We start from the raw sequence: 21,037 nt of genomic DNA on the forward strand, positions 1-21,037 counted from the left end.
TTCTCTAGGCTAGTGTGGTGGTTGGTTTTGTGTCCATGATCCCAGTGTCATGTGGTTAGTACTACTTTGAGGAAAATGTTAATAACATACCAAACAAATAGCACGTCCATGTAACTAGACTTGTCCTGTTATTAACACGACTCACAAAATCGTGATGACACGATTGCAAACAAACCATACCACGGGCAGGGTTAGAACCCACAATCAGAGAGTCATAAAACTTCAGACTGACGTGTTAACCACTGGGTCAGCTAGCCACAATAAGATTCATCTATCTAACCATAGGAAGGTTAGCATTTGTGGTCACAGTGGTCCCTATGCTAACCTTCCTATGGTGTATAAATATACCTAGTTAGAGGAATCTTATTGCGGCTAGCTGGCCTAGTGGCTAGCGCGTCAGTCTGGAGTTTTATGACTTTCTGATTGTGGGTTCTAACCCCGCCCGTGGTATGGTTTGCTCTGTTATCATTTGCCCAAATCTTTCACGTGCTGTGGTACAAGGGTTTTATGCAACTGTTCATTGCAGTATCACAAAATTGGTTGTTCATTGGCTTCATGCTTGTGAGGTACCCTTTTTTGATGACTGACCAAGAAATTCCACAGACTTAAACCTCCATTAAGAACTTCTAGGCCTTGATAAAGTGAGGTCTACTAGGGAAAGGATGTCAGCTTACTCTCATATGAGTCATGGAGGAATTTACCCCATGAAACCCTGAAGAATTTTTATTAATCACTTTCTAGACAGTAGAAGGATATCCTAGAGACAAGGGATGCCCTATTTTGTAGTGTATTTAGAGGGTGCCAGCATACCTTAATGATGAGCACTGTAAGTGGATATTGTAGTCAGTATTGTAAGGTATATGGAGGAAACTTGTTTAGTAATTATGTAGTTTGTACAGTAGTGCTTCCATGGGGAACTGGGACTAGCTAAAAAATCATAACCTGTATGTTTCCTACTTTAGTATTGCCATATGTATATTGGAGTTTTCTATTATGTCATAAGAAAAGCTTAAATCATGTAAGTACTTAAATTTTGCTCATGGCAATATATGAAGAAACTGTGTCCAATTATTTTAAGTTCCATTTCACTGAGGTTTTTTATTCTTTTAACTATCAAATGTATTATAGCCATTATAATTGTTGATAGTACTGTACTAAAAAAATAACAAAAACATTAAATTGGGGTATATGTGAAGTGTGGTTACTGTTACAGTATATTTATGTGCAAAAAGTACAATGTTAATATTTGTAAATGAGTAGATACAATAAAACTTGTGCTTTAGAATAATTGCAGTAAAAGATGTATAATTGTGGTCTGAATGTGTCCATATCTGTCTCAACTTTACTTAGTTTACAACATGGTTGCATATTTAGCATACCAAGGCAAGAAAATATCCACATGTGATATATATATATATATATATATATATATATATATATATATATATATATATATATATATATATATATATATATATCTATCTCTCTCTCTATCTCTCTATCTCTCTCTCTATCTCTCTCTCTATCTCTCTCTCTATCTCTCTCTATCTCTCTCTCTCTCTATCTCTCTCTCTCTCTCTCTCTCTCTCTCTATCTCTCTCTCTCTCTATCTCTATCTCTCTCTATCTCTCTCTCTCTCTCTCTCTATTTTTTTTTTTTTTTTTTTTTTTTTTTTTTTTTTTTTTCAACAAGTCGGCCGTCTCCCACCGAGGCAGGGTGACCCAAAAAAGAAAGAAAATCCCCAAAAAGAAAATACTTTCATCATCATTCAACACTTTCACCACACTCGCACATTATCACTGTTTTTGCAGAGGTGCTCAGAATACAACAGTCTAGAAGCATAAACATATAAAGATACACAACATATCCCTCCAAACTGCCAATATCCCAAACCCCTCCTTTAAAGTGCAGGCATTGTACTTCCCATTTCCAGGACTCAAGTCCGACTATATGAAAATAACCGGTTTCCCTGAATCCCTTCACTAAATATTACCCTGCTCACACTCCAACAGATCGTCAGGTCCCAAGTACCATTCGTCTCCATTCACTCCTATCTAACACGCTCACGCACGCTTGCTGGAAGTCCAAGCCCCTTACCCACAAAACCTCCTTTACCCCCTCTCTCCAACCCTTTCGAGGACGACCCCTACCCCGCCTTCCTTCCCCTATAGATTTATATGCTTTCCATGTCATTCTACTGTGATCCATTCTCTCTAAATGACCAAACCACCTCAACAACCCCTCTTCTGCCCTCTGACTAATACTTTTATTAACTCCACACCTTCTCCTAATTTCCACACTCCGAATTTTCTGCATAATATTTACACCACACATTGCCCTTAAACAGGACATCTCCGCTGCCTCCAACCGTCTCCTCGCTGCTGCATTTACCACCCAAGCTTCACACCCATATAAGAGTGTTGGTACTACTATACTTTCATACATTCCCTTCTTTGCCTCCATAGATAACGTTTTTTGACTCCACATATACCTCAACGCACCACTCACCTTTTTTCCCTCATCAATTCTATGATTAACCTCATCCTTCATAAATCCATCCGCCGACACGTCAACTCCCAAGTATCTGAAAACATTCACTTCTTCCATACTCCTCCTCCCCAATTTGATATCCAATTTTTCTTTATCTAAATCATTTGACACCCTCATCACCTTACTCTTTTCTATGTTCACTTTCAACTTTCTACCTTTACACACATTCCCAAACTCATCCACTAACCTTTGCAATTTTTCTTTAGAATCTCCCATAAGCACAGTATCATCAGCAAAAAGTAACTGTGTCAATTCCCATTTTGAATTTGATTCCCCATAATTTAATCCCACCCCTCTCCCAAACACCCTAGCATTTACTTCCTTTACAACCCCATCTATAAATATATTAAACACCCATGGTGACATTACACATCCCTGTCTAAGACCTACTTTTACCGGGAAGTAGTCTCCCTCTCTTCTACACACCCTAACCTGAGCCTCACTATCCTCATAAAAACTCTTTACAGCATTTAATAACTTACCACCTATTCCATATACTTGCAACATCTGCCACATTGCTCCTCTATCCACTCTATCATATGCCTTTTCTAAATCCATAAATGCAATAAAAACTTCCCTATCTTTATCTAAATACTGTTCACATATATGCTTCAATGTAAACACCTGATCTACACATCCCCTACCCACTCTAAAACCTCCTTGCTCATCCGCAATCCTACATTCTGTCTTACCTCTAATTCTTTCAATTATAACCCTACCGTACACTTTTCCTGGTATACTCAGTAAGCTTATTCCTCTATAATTTTTACAGTCTCTTTTGTCCCCTTTCCCTTTATATAAAGGGACTATACATGCTCTCTGCCAATCCCTAGGTACCTTCCCCTCTTTCATACATTTATTAAACAAAAGTACCAACCACTCCAACACTATATCCCCCCCTGCTTTTAACATTTCTGTCATGATCCCATCAGTTCCAGCTGCTTTACCCCCTTTCATTTTACGTAATGCCTCACGTACCTCCCCCACACTTACATTCTGCTCTTCTTCACTCCTAAAAGATGGTATACCTCCCTGACCAGTGCATGAAATTACTGCCTCTGTTTCTTCCTTAACATTTAAAAGTTCCTCAAAATATTCTCGCCATCTACCCAATACCTCCATCTCCCCATCTACTAACTCCCCTACTCTGTTTTTAACTGACAAATCCATATTTTCCCTAGGCTTTCTTAACTTGTTTAACTCACTCCAAAATTTTTTCTTATTTTCATTAAAATTTCTTGACAGTGCCTCTCCCACTCTATCATCTGCTCTCCTTTTGCACTCTCTCACCACTCTCTTTACCTTTCTTTTACTCTCCATATACTCTGCTCTTCTTATAACACTTCTGCTTTGTAAAAACCTCTCATAAGCTACCTTTTTCTCTTTTATCACACCCTTTACTTCATCATTCCACCAATCACTCCTCTTTCCTCCTGCCCCCACCCTCCTATATATATATATATATATATATATATATATATATATATATATATATATATATATATATATATATATATATATATATATATATATATATATATATATATATATATATATATATCATTGACTTGCATGAAGTGGAATAAAGTCAATCTATTTTCACATCAAATGTTTTAAAGCTATTCACTTAGCCACACGTGCTATTAATAAAACGATAAGATTTGTAGATGAATAGCAGTATTTTTGCAGTAGGATATTATGATTTAGTCACAAGTAAAAACATCTTTTGTGTTCTCATTAAGAAAAAAATCATTAAATTGCTTTACTAAAAATGAGAAAATACAGAGAAGACACTTGAAAGAATTTATTGGTCAAAAATTTGTGCACCTTTCCTGAAAGTTGGAAATTAGGAGAGAGAATTTCAGAGTATCTGTATTTACTGTCTGCACAAGATTTAACATTGGTTCTCTTTAAAGATTAAAGATAAATGTTCAGAAATGAGTGAATTGAAGCATGTTTATTTTAATATAAAAATTTAACACTTAAATTATATTTAGCATGGAAAGAAAATACAGTAGCTTATTGTTTTGTACCTTTATTTTAGTGAATGTCTAAGTTTTGAAAATTAAGTAGAATACATTTTTTCTTAATATACTTTTAATCTTCTCCAGCTAAGCAGTTTTTTTTTTTTTTTTTTTTTTTTGTACTGAAAGTTGCAAGCTTATCTTTCATTGGAGAAATGGTTTTATAAAGGGACTGTATGTTAGAATTGCTAAACTTGAAGCTAAAAAATATTTATTATTTATTTTCATTATTTATTGTATTTTTAGTTAAAAATTAAATAATAAAAACTACTGTATGTACTGTTTTAATTATGATAATTTGTGTAGAGTTAATTTCATTCAATAGCTTGAGTGCTCCATAGGCCTTGAATGTCATCTCCCCTCCCTTTCAAGAATATGGTAACATTCATTGTGAATGAATTACAAAAGGTATGATTAAGTGCATTTAATTAGTTGTTTTGCCAATTTGATAAAATATACCAGTATCACCAAGAAAAAAATCTTACATACCAAATCCAAAGAGTATTAAAAAATCAACATTCATTCACTACACCATACAAAGATCACTGCTCTTATAAAATAATGTTCTTAGAAAATAATTACGAAGAGCCATTTGCAGAAGAATTGCTGGAAGAACTCAGTTTTCAGGCCCCCTGATGGAAGGTCAGTCACATAACCAGTGAGAAGGATTATGGTCTTCACTGCCATGGCTGTACTGGGATGGCTGTGACATATAGGGACCAGGCTGAACACTGCTCTGTGCATTTGCCATGCCCAGTCACTCGTAAATTCCTCGTTTCCACTTGAGCCTGCCAGTGAAGCTGTGGTCCTGCTTGAATGAATCAGCTGATCTTGCATTGCTTTCTGCTGTCTGATGGAGTGATGTATTTGGCTAGGGGCCAGACGAGCATCAGTGCATGGGCACCATTTTGATCCTGTGGTTGCCGTTTTAATAAGCTGTTGGTCATTCGTTGTACATGTCTCTCCTGGGGCATCAAAGCGTGACATGGCTAAGTCTTTAAAGAGATATACAGTAGGGTCCCACTTTACAGTGTTCTGCTAATACCGGACATTTGAAATTATGACCAAAACTCGCTGTACGGCTCCCCCCACCTGACTCTCTCATACGGTCACCATGTGCCACCCTGTTTTTTTTTTTTTTTACATTTTTCATGAGCTGTCTCTCTCCGTTAATTATGGAAACTTTCCAAAATTTCAAGGGTTTATATATACCCACAGTAGAAAAAATCACATAAATATATGTGGTAGCCAAGTGGAGGGAAAAAATTACATTTTCTCTGGTCCAGCACCAGAGAAAATATGTATCAATGAAAGCTTGGCCCAGTCACTCTCTTTAACGCATTAGGCTTTGTTTACAATTCTCGGCATGACTTCTCCCTTCGTTTATGATGGCATCTAAAGGTAGTTGTTAATGATTAAACTCGGTGAACAAGGTATGTTGATGGTAATAATGTCATTCTGGGCTGCTTTAAATATTATATATGTATTACCTTTAGGTGTGGGAGCCATGCGGGTTACCTACATCTGACTTCCTGCAAATAAGTACTACTTACCTCTCGCCCTACATTAACTCTTTGACTGTTTCGGCCGTATATATACGTCTTACGAGCCAGTGTTTCGGACGTACGTAATAGACCCCTGGCAGTCTTCAAGCTGGCACTGGACAAGCACCTAAAGTCGGTACCTGACCAGCCGGGCTGTGGCTCGTACGTTGGTTTGCGTGCAGCCAGCAGTAACAGCCTGGTTGATCAGGCTGTGATCCACCAGGAGGCCTGGTCACAGACCGGGCCGCGAGGGCGTTGACCCCCGGAACTCTCTCCAGGTAATACCTTGGACCCTCAGTTAACAACGCCATCGGATAATGTAAAAATTGGATAACGGCACTGTTACACTCCAAGTTTTATTACCACTCAGATGGTTTCCTTCTGGTTAGAGCATAACAACATTGGTCAGAGAGGTTGGGGTAATAATAGTAATCCTCTGGAAATCTTATTTTAATGAAGTACAGTGGACCCCCGGTTAACGATATTTTTTCACTCCATAAGTATGTTCAGGTGCCAGTACTGACCGAATTTATTCCCATAAGGAATATTGTGAAGTAGATTAGTCCATTTCAGACCCCCAAACATACACGTACAAACGCACTTACATAATTGGTCGCATTCGGAGGTAATCGTTATGCGGGGGTCCACTGTATATTTATAATACACCTACCATCCGACTTGAGACCAAACTTGGTTTTGACCAACTGGTCGTAAGTCAAAATGGATGCAATCGAACCTTTGAAAATTGCCAACATACTGGGTAGGGCATAATGTCAAACCTTTCCTATATAAACTACCTACATAGTACTGTAATGTAATGTACAATCATTATTTCATTCTTTTTGCCATAATTTACTTCTATTGTTATATTTTAATTATTTATGTACTGTATATAATGTATACATGGTAGTGAACTGTATTGTAAATTTTACATCGCATACAGTATCATGTGTTACTGTTATCTTTATGTATTGTCGACACAGTGAATGGGAGAATACCACTGGTATTGTCATCCTGCCAGAATGTAGTATAACCTATACCCTAAGTAAAGAGAAACAACTCTGGAACGTGTAATACGTATCCGGCTGGCTGGCCGGGTGGGTGGGTGGTGGTTGGCTGACTGAATGTGGCTGTCAATTTTTTTTTTTTTTTTTTTTCTTTTTCTTTTTTACACAGGGTTTGACAAGGTTAAGGATCCCCAGTTTTATTGACAAGCTATTTACAGGTTAAGGATTCCTAACTTTATTGACAAGCTAAGAGCTGTTACCTACATCAGCTCATTTGAAAGCATTTTTGTTATGAGACATACAAGTAGGGAACAGGATGAAGTTGGAGCCATCCATGGGCCAGCATTTTCATTTGATCAACTGACGTTATCTCGTTGACATCATTATGCTGTACGAATGTGTTCCATACTCGAGTCATCCTGGGTATATATGATCTCAGATGGAGTGATGTTCTGAAGAATGGTACAGCCAGAGTGAAGTTGCTGCTTTCTGCCCATCTTGTGGCATAAAAGCTTGTTTCACGCTGTCCTCGAAGTGGATCAAAGTGTGGTACTTTGACAATATTGGCCTTGTACATAACAGTAAGGCCACCCACATCCCTCCTGTGTTGAAGGCTCTGCTGAAATGACAGATTTATCCAGGATGGGTCCAGGTGAGAGATGAGACGTCTTGCTCTGTTCTCTACTCTGTCAAGCAGTCGCAGATGAGAGGGGGGAGGGGGGCAGGCAAACCAAGAAAGTGGAGCATACTCAAGGTATGAGCGTACTTGTGCCTCGTACAGAATCTTGCATCCCCTACTGTCAAGCAGATGCCAGATACGGCGAAGTGTTGTAAGCTTCCTGGCTGCCTTGTTTACTAGATTTACAACATGGTTCTTCATGGTTAGTTTGGAGTCAAATTTCACCCCAAGGATATCAACTTCTCCAGGTACCAACACCCTCCCATTCATCCTTACTACTGCACCAGCAGTAGTAAGGGGGGAGTTTAGGTTCGTTGAAGTTAAATTTTTGCCCCCTAACACCACTCCTCTCCTCCAGCCCATGGACCAGCAGGTCATTTCAAATTGCAAAAAAAACTGTATACCAAAGCAGTTTCAAAAGTGCTTTGAAGTGACCTCAGACACTGAATTGACCCTAAGAGAGTTCTGGAAAGATCACTTCAGTATCCTCAGTTGCATGAACCTTATAGGTAAGGCTTGGGAGGGAGTAACTTGCAGGACTTTGAACTCTGCTTGGAGAAAATTGTGGGCAGAATATGTACAAGAGAGGGATTTTGAAGGGTTTGGGGCTAACCCTGAGGAGCCTATGCCAGTTATGGAATCTATTGTGACATTGGGGAAGTCCATGGGGTTGGAGGTTAGTGGCAAGGATGTGGAAGAGTTGGTGGAGGACAACGATGAAGAGCTAACCACTACAGAGCTGCAAGAGCTTGAGGTGCAACAGAAACAGACCACAGCTTAGGAATTTCCCTCAGAGGGGGAAGAGAGATGGAGGAAGTTGCCTTCTTCAATGATTAAGGACATTTGTACAATGTGGACAAAGGTGCAAGCATTTATGGATGAACATCACTGTGACACAGCTGTTGCAAGGCATGCTATCAACATCTACAATGACAATGTTGCCCCATTTTAGGGAAATCTTAGACATGCCAGAAACAGAGCTCTCTGGACAGATTTTTGGTACAACAGGGGTCCAGTGACTCTCAAGCTGGTCCTAAAGGCATTAAAAAACAAAGAAAGGAGGTAACCCCAGAAAAGGACTTGGTACCTAAAGTCCTTATGGAAGGGGATTCCCCTTCCAAACAGTTTTAAACTCCATCCTCTGCCCTCCTCCCATCTCATCACTCATCAAATACATCTTCAGTAAAGGTAAGTGTCATTTTATTAATTATTAATGTATTTATTCTGCATGTCTCATTGTTTTCTGTGTAGGGAAGTGTATATTTCATGTAAAAAAATTTTGTTTAATACTTTTGGGTATCTGGAACGGATTAATTGGATTTCCATTTATTTCTTATGGGGAAAATTAATTCGGACAACGACAGAATGGGTTAAAGACAAACTCTCTGCAATGGATTAATGTCGTTAACTGAGGGTCCACTGTGCACTCAATAATTTTAGCACCTTCAAATCAAGCAGGAGAAAGCTGATAGGCCCACATGTAAGAGAATGGGTCTGTGGTCAGTGTACACTGTATAAAAAAAATCCTGCAGCACGCAGTGCATAACGAGAGAAAAAAAACTCCAACTGTGTTTTTGGATTAAAACTCCGACTTTGAGGTGTATTTTCTTAATAGTATTGTTGTATTCTCGTTTTCTTGGTCTCATTTGATAGAATGGAAAACATATTACAGAAATAGATGATTTTGATTAGTTTCACGATGAAAATGACCTTGAAGTTGAGCTCAAATTAGTGGAAATGTTAAATTTTTACCAATGTTCAAGAGTAAGCAAATCACACCACACCATCAACTGGGGAGTCTAATATTCTTTCAATAGTGCACTGATATTATTTATACCACTTTTACAATAATGCAGTAGTCTGCATAACAGTAAATCATCTATTTTTTGTGTGAAATCAAAATCAAAATAGCAAGAGTAATATAAGAGGAGCATAGAGACGTGACTGTTGAACAGAGGATAAGCTATTTTAGTGCCAGAATGTGCATTGTTTATTCTGGACCCTGTTTTAAAATTGGCATCTTTTTTAATTTGGGTAGTTGAAATTGGTAAATGGGCAGATTCTTGTACTCAACTATTAGAAAAAAAATGGAGTTCTAAAGAACTAGCTATGAGTTTGGTCGACTGGAGCAATGGAATTAGCTGAAAATAGAGCTCAAAGTTGGCGAAATTGCCGATGTGTATGTATTGCCGGGATCGCTAACTTTGCGAGAGCGTAATTACACAAGTTTTTGATCAAATTTCGTATTTTTGGTGCCATTAGCAGTGGGAAAAGATTATCATTTCATAATTTTTTTTTTCCAAAAAAATTTGTAACATAGAAGTTGTTTCAGAAATGGGTTTGTGACAGTCAGAGGGTTAAGACTACGAATATTTTAAGGTAAGTAATGAATGTACCGTGTATTTTTATTTTTTAATGCTTAGTTCTGTTAGCTTAATATATGTTAGTGTTAAAAGTGGAAAAAAAATGGCCTGCTCTACAGCGGTAGCCTGGAACCTTACCTGCCGTATAAATGGGGCCCTACTGTAACTGAATCTCTTTCCAGTTGGTGTATGATCGGCTTTAGTGCCCAACATTTCTTGAAGGAGATTAATCTTAATCTTTTCTTTGGTCACTGATGGGTCATCCATATGTGCAGGGAGTCTTGGCCTCAGTTTTGGATTATGCATAGTTGATGACATCTACCTTGCTTCACATGTATTCTCCTATATGTGGTTGCAGGGGTCAATTCTTAGCTCACAGCCCTGCCCCTCAGCTGCCATTTGCCAGATTCATACTCCTTGTTTCATGGATCTCCTCATACCTGCTCTTAAAACTACATATGGAGCCTGTCTTCACTTCCCAACCATCTTAAAAATAGACATATTTCCTAACATCCATGGCTTATCTGTGTCTTAATTTTCAACTGTATCCCCAAGTACCCATTTCTCACCTCTGAAACAACCTATTCCTGCCCACCTTATCAGTTCCTCCGATTATTATTATTATAATCAAGGGGGAAGCGCTAAACCTGGAGGATTATACAGCGCCTGTGGGGGGGGATGTGGAAGGCATTCAGGCTTAATTCGGGGAACTGGAGCACAGATCCAATTCCCTAAATCAAGAGCCCCTCACCAACATCAAGGAACCTTCCTTGAGGGGTCAGTTCCTCCGAGTGTTTTGCATGTTCTTACGTCTTCTCTGGTTTTTCTGTCTTCCAATATAAGTAGATTCAGTTCTATAAATCTCTCATGATACAACCCCTTTGGCTCTGGAACAAATCTTGTTGAAGGCTTCTGCCTATTTTCCAGTTTCATAAGATGCTTTGTTTTCAGGAGTGGGTTCTGTATTTGGTGCTGCATACAAGATGGGCCTGACATTTGTATAAAGGGCCCAGAATGACTAAATTCCTGAAAGCTACTCTTAGATTTGCCAGATAAGCATTGGCTAGAGTTTATTCAACTGATGTGAACCTCTGGCAATATGTACTAGGCACTATGTGAATGCATTTTTAATTTTATTTTTTTTTTCTCAATTTCCATGTAGTTTTATTGTTAATGTCGATATTCATAAGGTATTAAATTGGAAACTTATAGCTTGAGGAAAATTATTTGTATTGAGCATTTGTAGATATTGTGTACTAGTGTGGTGGTCCCTGTATATTCTTCCTCCTATAATGCACATTCAAGAATCGGCACCTTCCAGAGCATATCTCAGCATACAAGTGCTGTATAGCCCTTGTGGCTTAGTGCTTCTTTATTATTATAATCAGCATACAAGTTCCAGAGCTCAAGTCTCAGCACTGATGAAACTGAATACACACTCAAGATTAAGTTCTCGTGATTTCCAAGGTTTTTATTCCACAATAAGATGCTAAAAAAAAAAAAAGTTTAAATTTATTAGAGATTAAGGGATACATACAGACATATCAGGTATGCAAAAACAAGTATTCATAAAATAGCTTTTTGTAAGAAAAATTAATGTATGACCTATAACACACATGTTTAAACCCCTAAAACCCATGTTTCTCCTTCCTGTATCTTGCAAACAGTATGTACATATGTAATATACATGCTTATACTGTATCCCCATGCCCAATTTTTTTTATTTCATTAATATAAAAAAAAGTTGCACAATTCTTAAAGAATGCAAGGCTGCAAATAAGCTTGTGTACATTTTTATTTACTCTATTTCTACTTTCTTTTTTTTCTTTTTCTTTTTCGGTGGCTCCATAGCCTCTTCTTGTGCTTCAGGTTCTGTTGGCTCCACTGATGCTTGTACCTCTTTTTTCTTTTTCTTCTTTTTCTTTTCACCACTAGCCTGTGAGGTTCCTGTAAATAAAAAAAGTATCAGAGAAAGTAGCATTTGTGACTTAGAATGTCTTGAAAGGGAAAAAATATTTAAACACTTTTCTGCATATACATACAATATCTACAAGCATATATACACCCCCCCCTCTCGGTCAAGAACACTGAAACGCTTTAAGTATCTACTTCTTTATTCAGTTCAATCATCCACAGGAGGCAAAAATCAAGTAATTAACCCAGTAAACTGGCAGAAGTCAGAAATGGTTATCTTTATCAGCTTCCTTACCTAAACAATCTGGAATGGACATAAACATCAAGCTTTTTTTCAAGGCCATATTAGAATGAAAATTATAAAGAATTGAGTGGTTACACTGAGGAAATGACAGGATATGAAAATAATTTAACAAAATTTCATATACAGTGGACCCTTGACCAACGATATTAATCAGTTCCTGAGAGCTCATCGTTAGTCGAGTTAATTTTCCCCATAAGAAATGATGTAAATCAAATTAATCCGTTCCTGACACCCCAAAGTATTGAAAAAAAAAAAAAAAAAATTTTACCACATGAAATATTAATTTTAATACAAACTGAAGAAGACGTACAATTACATGACACTTACCTTTATTGAAGATCTGGTGATGATTGATGGGATGGGAGGAGGGGAGAGTGTGGATGGTGTTAGTGTTTAGAAGGGGAATCCCCTTCCATTATGACTTGAGGTGTCAAGTTCTTAACTTTTCTGGGGTTACTTCCCTTCTTTTAATGCCACTAGGACCAGCTTGAGTCACTGGACCTCTGTTGCACAACATATCTGTCCATAGAGCTCTGTACCTCCCGTTCCTGTAAGATTTGTCTAAAATGGGCCATAACATTGTCACTAATAGTCACCAGCATGGCTTGCAATAGATGTGTTAGGGTGATTTTCATCCATAAAGGTTTGCAGCTCAACCCACTTTGCACACATTGCCTTAATCTTTGAAGTAGGCACAATGGATTCCACAACTGGCATAGGTGTCTCAGGGTTAGCCCTAAACCCTTCAAAATCTTTCTTAATTTCCATACTAATTCTCACCCTTTTTATCACAGGGTTGGCACTACAAGCTTTCTTGGGGCCCAAGGTGACGCTATGATATGAAATGTTCTGATTGTATGCGACCGCGGTGGCTGGCTTGTAAACACTGGCACCCACGGGACAAGCGAGGCGTGCTAAGGCCACACGTGGATGCGTCTCGAACGGAACGAATCGTGTTGGTCGAGTTTTTTAGCGCTAGTCAAGGCAAAATTTTTGCGTTAAAATGTATCGCTAGTTGGATTTAACGTTATACGATGCCATCGTTGGTCGAGGGTCCACTGTAATGTGCATATTAGGGTTTTTACAAGTGAGCAAGTTCCAGTACCAGAGAGAGAGGAAGAAACCAACTAGAACCTTTTAAGCATGAAACAAGTAGAGACTAGTGATACAGAAAAGGCATTAGAACCAAAGATAACTAACAAAGGTGTTTAACAAATTATCAGAGATGGTTAAAGTGCCAGAAAAAAAAAAAGAGCAAAAAAAAAAAAACAAAAAAAAAAAAAAAAAAAAAAAAAAAAAATGCCAATATAAAGCAAGGCGAGTTAATGAATTACAGGTCAGTGTTAATATGTATCATGAAAAATATGTCTTGGAAAACAAGTTATTTATTACCTGTCTTAAATTTGTGATACAAAACTTGGTTTATATTGTTTCTTTCATGCAAAAACCAATAGTTCTGTAACACATTCGCAGCGCTGTATAGCCCTTGTGGCTTAGCGCTTCTTTTTGATTATAATAATAATAATGTAACACATTCAAAGTAATACTAGTAGACAGTGCTGTATGACCCTTTTGGGTTTAGCACTTAGTTATGATTATACTTATGTTCATACTAGCAGTGCATATTATCAAAACTAAATGCTAAATCCACCAGGGTCATACAGTGCTGCTAGAAGAGCATTTTTTTTTTTTTGTAGTAGAATTTATTATTAATTTAATGTTACAATTTTTGGTTTCTTCTGGTAGACCACTCCAGATTTTGGGCACTATTATTTGCATAGCATTTTTATATCAATTCATATGTAAACATGGAATATCAATAGGAATTTATTTGTATGTCCATTTTTCTACAACACTACAGGTAGAATCTTTATTCCGTACTGGTATTATGGTTTAGTTTGGTGCAGTGCTGTATGTCAACTTTTGGTTGAGCACTTAGCTTTATTATACTGTATTTCTCTGTTTAGTAAATTATATAGTGAACATTTATTATAAGTATCAAATTAAGCTCAACCTGTAAAGGTGACACAGTGCCATGAGGAATGATGTGTAAAAGTAGAAATGTGTGAAGGTTTGGAATAAGAGGTAAGGGTGTGTTAGGGTTTGGGGGAGGCGAGTTGTGTATTCTCCCAAACTCAATAATGGTGGGAAGAGGGTCAGAATCCTTAATGTGGTTTGATAGAAAACAATTTGTGGTCCAAATGTGAACCAACACTTGCTGGCCTTTGAGGTGGTGGCAAAAGACAACTGAAAAATAGTCCGTAAAAGAAATACCCCTATGGGAAATCTGAGTCTTAAGTAGCTGACCGAGTGGCTGTATCTGCATGTTCACTGCCCTGAATATCAATGTGTTCAGGAACCCAGCATTATATAACTTCTTTGTCCTTATTAATATACAAAGGACAATGGGATGAGACAAATTTCTGGTTACCCAGTAGCACTTTGGGAGTGAAACAATTACGACAAGGCAGACACGATAGCAATGAAAACTGCATATAACTAAATTCATAAATGCCAGATAAACTCACCTGGCTGTTCTTCTGCCATTTCTACTTTAATCCTCTTTGGCGTTTGTTCCTCCTGCATCTCTTGAAACTTCCGCTTGCTTGAGCTCTCTAATGTTGAATCTGCTGCAGCAGAATACTGCTTCACCTCACTGCAGAAAAAAAATGCATAAAATTCTAACACCACATCTTAGCCAAATATGGATGCAACACAACTAATCTCACTGTGCCTAAAATTAGTCAGTGATCAGGATCACAAATATAGTTTCCCGTGTATTCACAAAAGTAATTTCCCCCCTTTTGCAGTTCTCTAGGCACATCTAGTCTGATGGAAAGATGAATGAATCTACAATTTTATGGTGCATAATTGTTCTTAGCTAATATTCAACCCCTCGAGTGTGTCGCCTTAATTCAGCGGGTGCCCCTCTTATCCTTGAAGAATTTGAGTTTGGTGTTTGCTGACTTTCATGAATACAGTATTAAAAGACAGCACAACATGCATAGGAGTATTTTAATCAAATTGATTGCTAACATGTTTTTTAGGTAAAGGAAGTTCCCTCTTGTATCTTCAATGTGACAAAGATGCAAATAAGATTCTATATAAATCAAATATTCATGACTGTTGCCATCTTAGCCTTAAATTAGGGAGTACAGCACTGGAAACACATTCTTCTTCCCAAGGTCTTTTGCATTATGCAGGGAAATGAAAGTGAACTAGGCAACATTTATGGTTTCATATAATACACATTTATACTGGGTAAAATTCAGACACTAACCAATTTTTTTTTTTTTTTTTTTGCTACTCAGATAATGCAATATGATCAACAATAATAGTTATTAATTTGTAACCAGGAAAGTATATGCAAGTGAGTTGATTATTACCAATAGCACACTATGGGTTATCCTTGCCTAATAACCTGTCTATAATAATACAGTGAAAGTGAACATGGATAAGAGTAAGGTAATGAGGGTATCAAATGATTTAGATAAAGAAAAATTGGATATCACATTGGAGAGGAGTATGGAAGAGGTGAATGTTTTCAGATATTTGGGAGTTGACTTGTCAACGGATGGGGTTTATGAAGGATGAGGTTAACCACAGAATTGATGAAGGAAAACAGGTGAGTGAATGGCGAGTTGAGGCATCTGTGGAGACAAAAAACGTTATCCATGGAGGCGAAGAAGGGAATGTACGAAAGTATAGTGGTACCAACACTCTTAAATGGGTGTGAAGCTTGGGTTGCAAATGCTGCAGTGAGGAGGCAGCTGAAGGCAATGGAGATGTCCTGTCTAAGGGCAATGTGTGGTGTAAATATTATGCACAGAATTCGGAGTGTGCAAAGTTATCAGGAGGTGGTGTGGATTTACTAAAAGTATTAGTCAGAGGGCTTAAGAGGGGTTGTTGAGGTGGCTTGGTCATTTAGAGGGAATGGATCAAAGTAGAATGACTTGGAGAGCGTGTAAATCTGTAGGGTAAGGAAGGCGGGGTAGGGGTCGTCCTCAAAAAGATTGGAGGAAGGAGGTAAAGGAGCTTTTCTGGGTGAGGGGCTTGGCTTCCAGCAAGCAAATGTAAGCGTGTTAGATAGGAGTGAATGGAGATGAATGGTCTCTGGGACCTGAAGAGCTGTTGGAGTGTGAGCAGGGTAATATTTAGAGATGGGATTCAGGGAAACCGGTTATTTTTATATAGCCGGACTCGAGTACTGGAAATGGGAAGTACAATGCCTGCACTTTAAAGGAGGGGTTTGGGATATTGGCAGTTTGGAGGGGTATGTCATATATGCTTCTAAACTGTTGTATCTGGGTGCCTCTGCAAAGACAGTGATTATGTGTGAGTGGGGTGAAAGTGTTAAATGATGATGAAAGTATTTTCTTTTTTGGGGATTTTCTTTGTTTTTGGGTCACCCTGCCTCGGTGGGAGATGGTCGACTTGTTGGAAGAAAAAAAAAAAAATTACTCTTATAACAATACTAATATTAATAATAATAATATACAGAAGGGCCCCCGTACCCACAGAGTCAATATCCATGGTTTCAGTTATCCACGGTTTACTTTGGCCCAAAAATAATCCTTAATTTTGCTTAATAATGTCCCCAAGGTGAAAAAGTAGACAAGCCGGTAGTTCTTCAAAGCCTAAGCTATGAGATGCTTCCGATCATAATTTATCAGCTAAACTTTATCATACGTATATATGTAAAGTAAATGACATATAGGGTTCACTATTTTTTTTTTTTTATCACACTGGCCGATTCCCACCAAAGGCAGGGTGGCCCGAAAAAGAAAAACTTTCACCATCATTCACTCCATCACTGTCTTGCCAGAAGGGTGCTTTACACTACAGTTTTTAAACTGCAACATTAACACCCCTCCTTCAGAGTGCAGGCACTGTACTTCCCATCTCCAGGACTCAAGTCCGGCCTGCCGGTTTCCCTGAATCCCTTCATAAATGTTACTTTGCTCACACTCCAACAGCACGTCAAGTATTAAAAACCATTTGTCTCCATTCACTCCTATCAAACACGCTCACGCATGCCTGCTGGAAGTCCAAGCCCCTCGCACACAAAACCTCCTTTACCCCCTCCCTCCAACCTTTCCTAGGCCGACCCCTACCCCGCCTTCCTTCCACTACAGACTGATACACTCTTGATCATTCTGTTTTGCTCCATTCTCTCTACATGTCCGAACCACCTCAACAACCCTTCCTCAGCCCTCTGGACAACAGTTTTGGTAATCCCGCACCTCCTCCTAACTTCCAAACTACGAATTCTCTGCATTATATTCACACCACACATTGCCCTCAGACATGACATCTCCACTGCCTCCAGCCTTCTTCTCGCTGCAACATTCATCACCCACGCTTCACACCCATATAAGAGCGTTGGTAAAACTATACTCTCATACATTCCCCTCTTTGCCTCCAAGGACAAAGTTCTTTGTCTCCACAGACTCCTAAGTGCACCACTCACTCTTTTTCCCTCATCAATTCTATGATTCACCTCATCTTTCATAGACCCATCCGCTGACACGTCCACTCCCAAATATCTGAATACGTTCACCTCCATACTCTCTCCCTCCAATCTGATATTCAATCTTTCATCACCTAATCTTTTTGTTATCCTCATAACCTTACTCTTTCCTGTATTCACCTTTAATTTTCTTCTTTTGCACACCCTACCAAATTCATCCACCAATCTCTGCAACTTCTCTTCAGAATCTCCCAAGAGCACAGTGTCATCAGCAAAGAGCAGCTGTGACAACTCCCACTTTGTGTGTGATTCTTTATCTTTTAACTCCACGCCTCTTGCCAAGACCCTCGCATTTACTTCTCTTACAACCCCATCTATAAATATATTAAACAACCACGGTGACATCACACATCCTTGTCTAAGGCCTACTTTTACTGGGAAAAAATTTCCCTCTTTCCTACATACTCTAACTTGAGCCTCACTATCCTCGTAAAAACTCTTCACTGCTTTCAGTAACCTACCTCCTACACCATACACTTGCAACATCTGCCACATTGCCCCCCTATCCACCCTGTCATACGCCTTTTCCAAATCCATAAATGCCACAAAGACCTCTTTAGCCTTATCTAAATACTGTTCACTTATATGTTTCACTGTAAACACCTGGTCCACACACCCCCTACCTTTCCTAAAGCCTCCTTGTTCATCTGCTATCCTATTCTCAGTCTTACTCTTAATTCTTTCAATTATAACTCTACCATACACTTTACCAGGTATACTCAACAGACTTATCCCCCTATAATTTTTGCACTCTCTTTTATCCCCTTTGCCTTTATACAAAGGAACTATGCATGCTCTCTGCCAATCCCTAGGTACCTTACCCACTTCCATACATTTATTAAATAATTGCACCAACCACTCCAAAACTATATCCCCACCTGCTTTTAACATTTCTATCTTTATCCCATCAATCCTGGCTGCCTTACCCCCTTTCATTTTACCTACTGCCTCACGAACTTCCCCCACACTCACAACTGGCTCTTCCTCACTCCTACAAGATGTTATTCCTCCTTGCCCTATACACGAAATCACAGCTTCCCTATCTTCATCAACATTTAACAATTCCTCAAAATATTCCCTCCATCTTCCCAATACCTCTAACTCTCCATTTAATAACTCTCCTATTTTTAACTGACAAATCCATTTGTTCTCTAGGCTTTCTTAACTTGTTAATCTCACTCCAAAACTTTTTCTTATTTTCAACAAAATTTGTTGATAACATCTCACCCACTCTCTCATTTGCTCTCTTTTTACATTGCTTCACCACTCTCTTAACCTCTCTCTTTTTCTCCATATACTCTTCCCTCCTTGCATCACTTCTACTTTGTAAAAACTTCTCATATGCTAACTTTTTCTCCCTTACTACTCTCTTTACATCATCATTCCACCAATCGCTCCTCTTCCCTCCTGCACCCACTTTCCTGTAACCACAAACTTCTGCTGAACACTCTAACACTACATTTTTAAACCTACCCCATACCTCTTCGACCCCATTGCCTATGCTCTCATTAGCCCATCTATTCTCCAATAGCTGTTTATATCTTACCCTAACTGCCTCCCCTTTTAGTTTATAAACCTTCACTTCTCTCTTCCCTGATGCTTCTATTCTCCTTGTATCCCATCTACTCGTAATGTATCCCCCGTGGATATAGAGGGACTACCGTAATCTTTATTTCTACAAGTACGTGAACATCTAAACTGTTGGACCCGAGTGCCTCTGCAAAGACAGTGATTATGTATGAGCGATGGTGAGTGTTGATGATGATTAAAGTTTGTTTTTCTTTATTTTTGGGTCACCCTGGCTCAGTGGGAAATGGCTGATAAAAAAAAAACACGTACAAGGTATATAGGCGTAGCTGACATCAATGACATACTACTATATAAAAAGCCCCCTTGTTATGCAGAGCATTTTGGGCAAATTAGGTCAATTGTGACTTAGGATGAAACCCACATCAGTCAACTAACACCCAGGTACTCATTTTACTGATGGGTGAACATTGGACAGCAAGTATCTAAAGGAAACGTGTCCAAATGTTTCCAACCATACCGGGGATCGACCCTTGGACCTTAGCATGCGAGCTAAGTGCACTAGCAATCAAGCTATGGGACACCTTAGTTAAAACTATCTCCTTCAGTGCCATAGTAATGTCATGGAAACAAAACAAGGGTTAAAATACAACCTATAGGATTTCTCCTGACACCCTAACATTAAACTTTCTTTTAACACTAAGCTAATAACTTAAGAGATAATTATGAACAAAATCCTCCTTAATGTCATCTCTATCATCATCATGAGCTTCAAGACTGATAAAGCCCCTCATGGGCAAAACATCTCATACAATGATACCCAGGTGTTGACCATCTAATTTATTAATATTTAACTATAAGTAAAATGGAAAAAATAAAAGCTCAACTAACCTTATTCCTTCGTATTTTGCATGTCTTGCCACAGTCTTCCCAGTTCCTGAGATTCTTCTTGTAAATCCACTCTCCAGCATGGATATTCTTGAAGCAAGTTTTGATCTATTTTCGATGCCCATCTCTGTTGTAGTTTCCTCTCCAAGTGCATCATAACGACATGCAAGTGCTGCCTTAGCAGCCAACATACGAGACATCTTTCCCTATTGATATAAAATTGTAAAGAAGAAATTATATTTGCAATGCATCAGCAATAAAATAGGAATATCTTTTTTTTTTTTTTGTTAATCTTAATCAGCAGGGCAAGTCATAAACTAATGAAAGCAACAAATATATATGTCCTTGAATTTGTATTGATAAAGCCACTGGATGGCAAAATGTCTACAATAAAGATACCCCTATGTTGCATGTGTCTAATCTTCAACAATTATATAAACCAGGAAAATTGGGACCAACTTGGTGGCATAGACATGAAGGAGCAAGCTGCTTGTGCTTGAATTGTAATGCAGAAATTCCTCGGGCAAAATGTCAAAGAGCCAACAAGATTACAAGGAATGATGAACTAGTACAGTTGGACCTTGGTTTACCTCAGGAAGACTGATTTAAAGATTTCTTCATATCAATGTGCTGACACTACTAGCTAGTCAAAGCAAAAACTAAAGAAAAGATGAGAAAATAAGGAACTGACAAGTCTGATGTACAAG

At 38.4% G+C, this 21,037-nt stretch overlaps 1 protein-coding gene across 1 annotated transcript; it reads right to left on the reverse strand.

Moving 5' to 3' along the window:
- Positions 1 to 4,522: 4,522 nt before the first annotated feature.
- Positions 4,523 to 20,538, reverse strand: LOC128684367 (nucleolar protein 58-like; the record flags this gene model as incomplete). Its single annotated transcript, XM_070095822.1, is given in 3 exon segments — positions 4,523 to 12,114; positions 14,914 to 15,041; positions 20,334 to 20,538. Coding segments are annotated over 3 exon segments (482 nt in total), but the record flags the coding sequence as incomplete, so codon positions are not given.
- Between the last annotated feature and the right edge of the window lie 499 nt (positions 20,539 to 21,037).

Source organism: Cherax quadricarinatus, chromosome 4 (assembly GCF_038502225.1).
Source record: "Cherax quadricarinatus isolate ZL_2023a chromosome 4, ASM3850222v1, whole genome shotgun sequence".
Taxonomy (NCBI): domain Eukaryota; kingdom Metazoa; phylum Arthropoda; class Malacostraca; order Decapoda; family Parastacidae; genus Cherax; species Cherax quadricarinatus.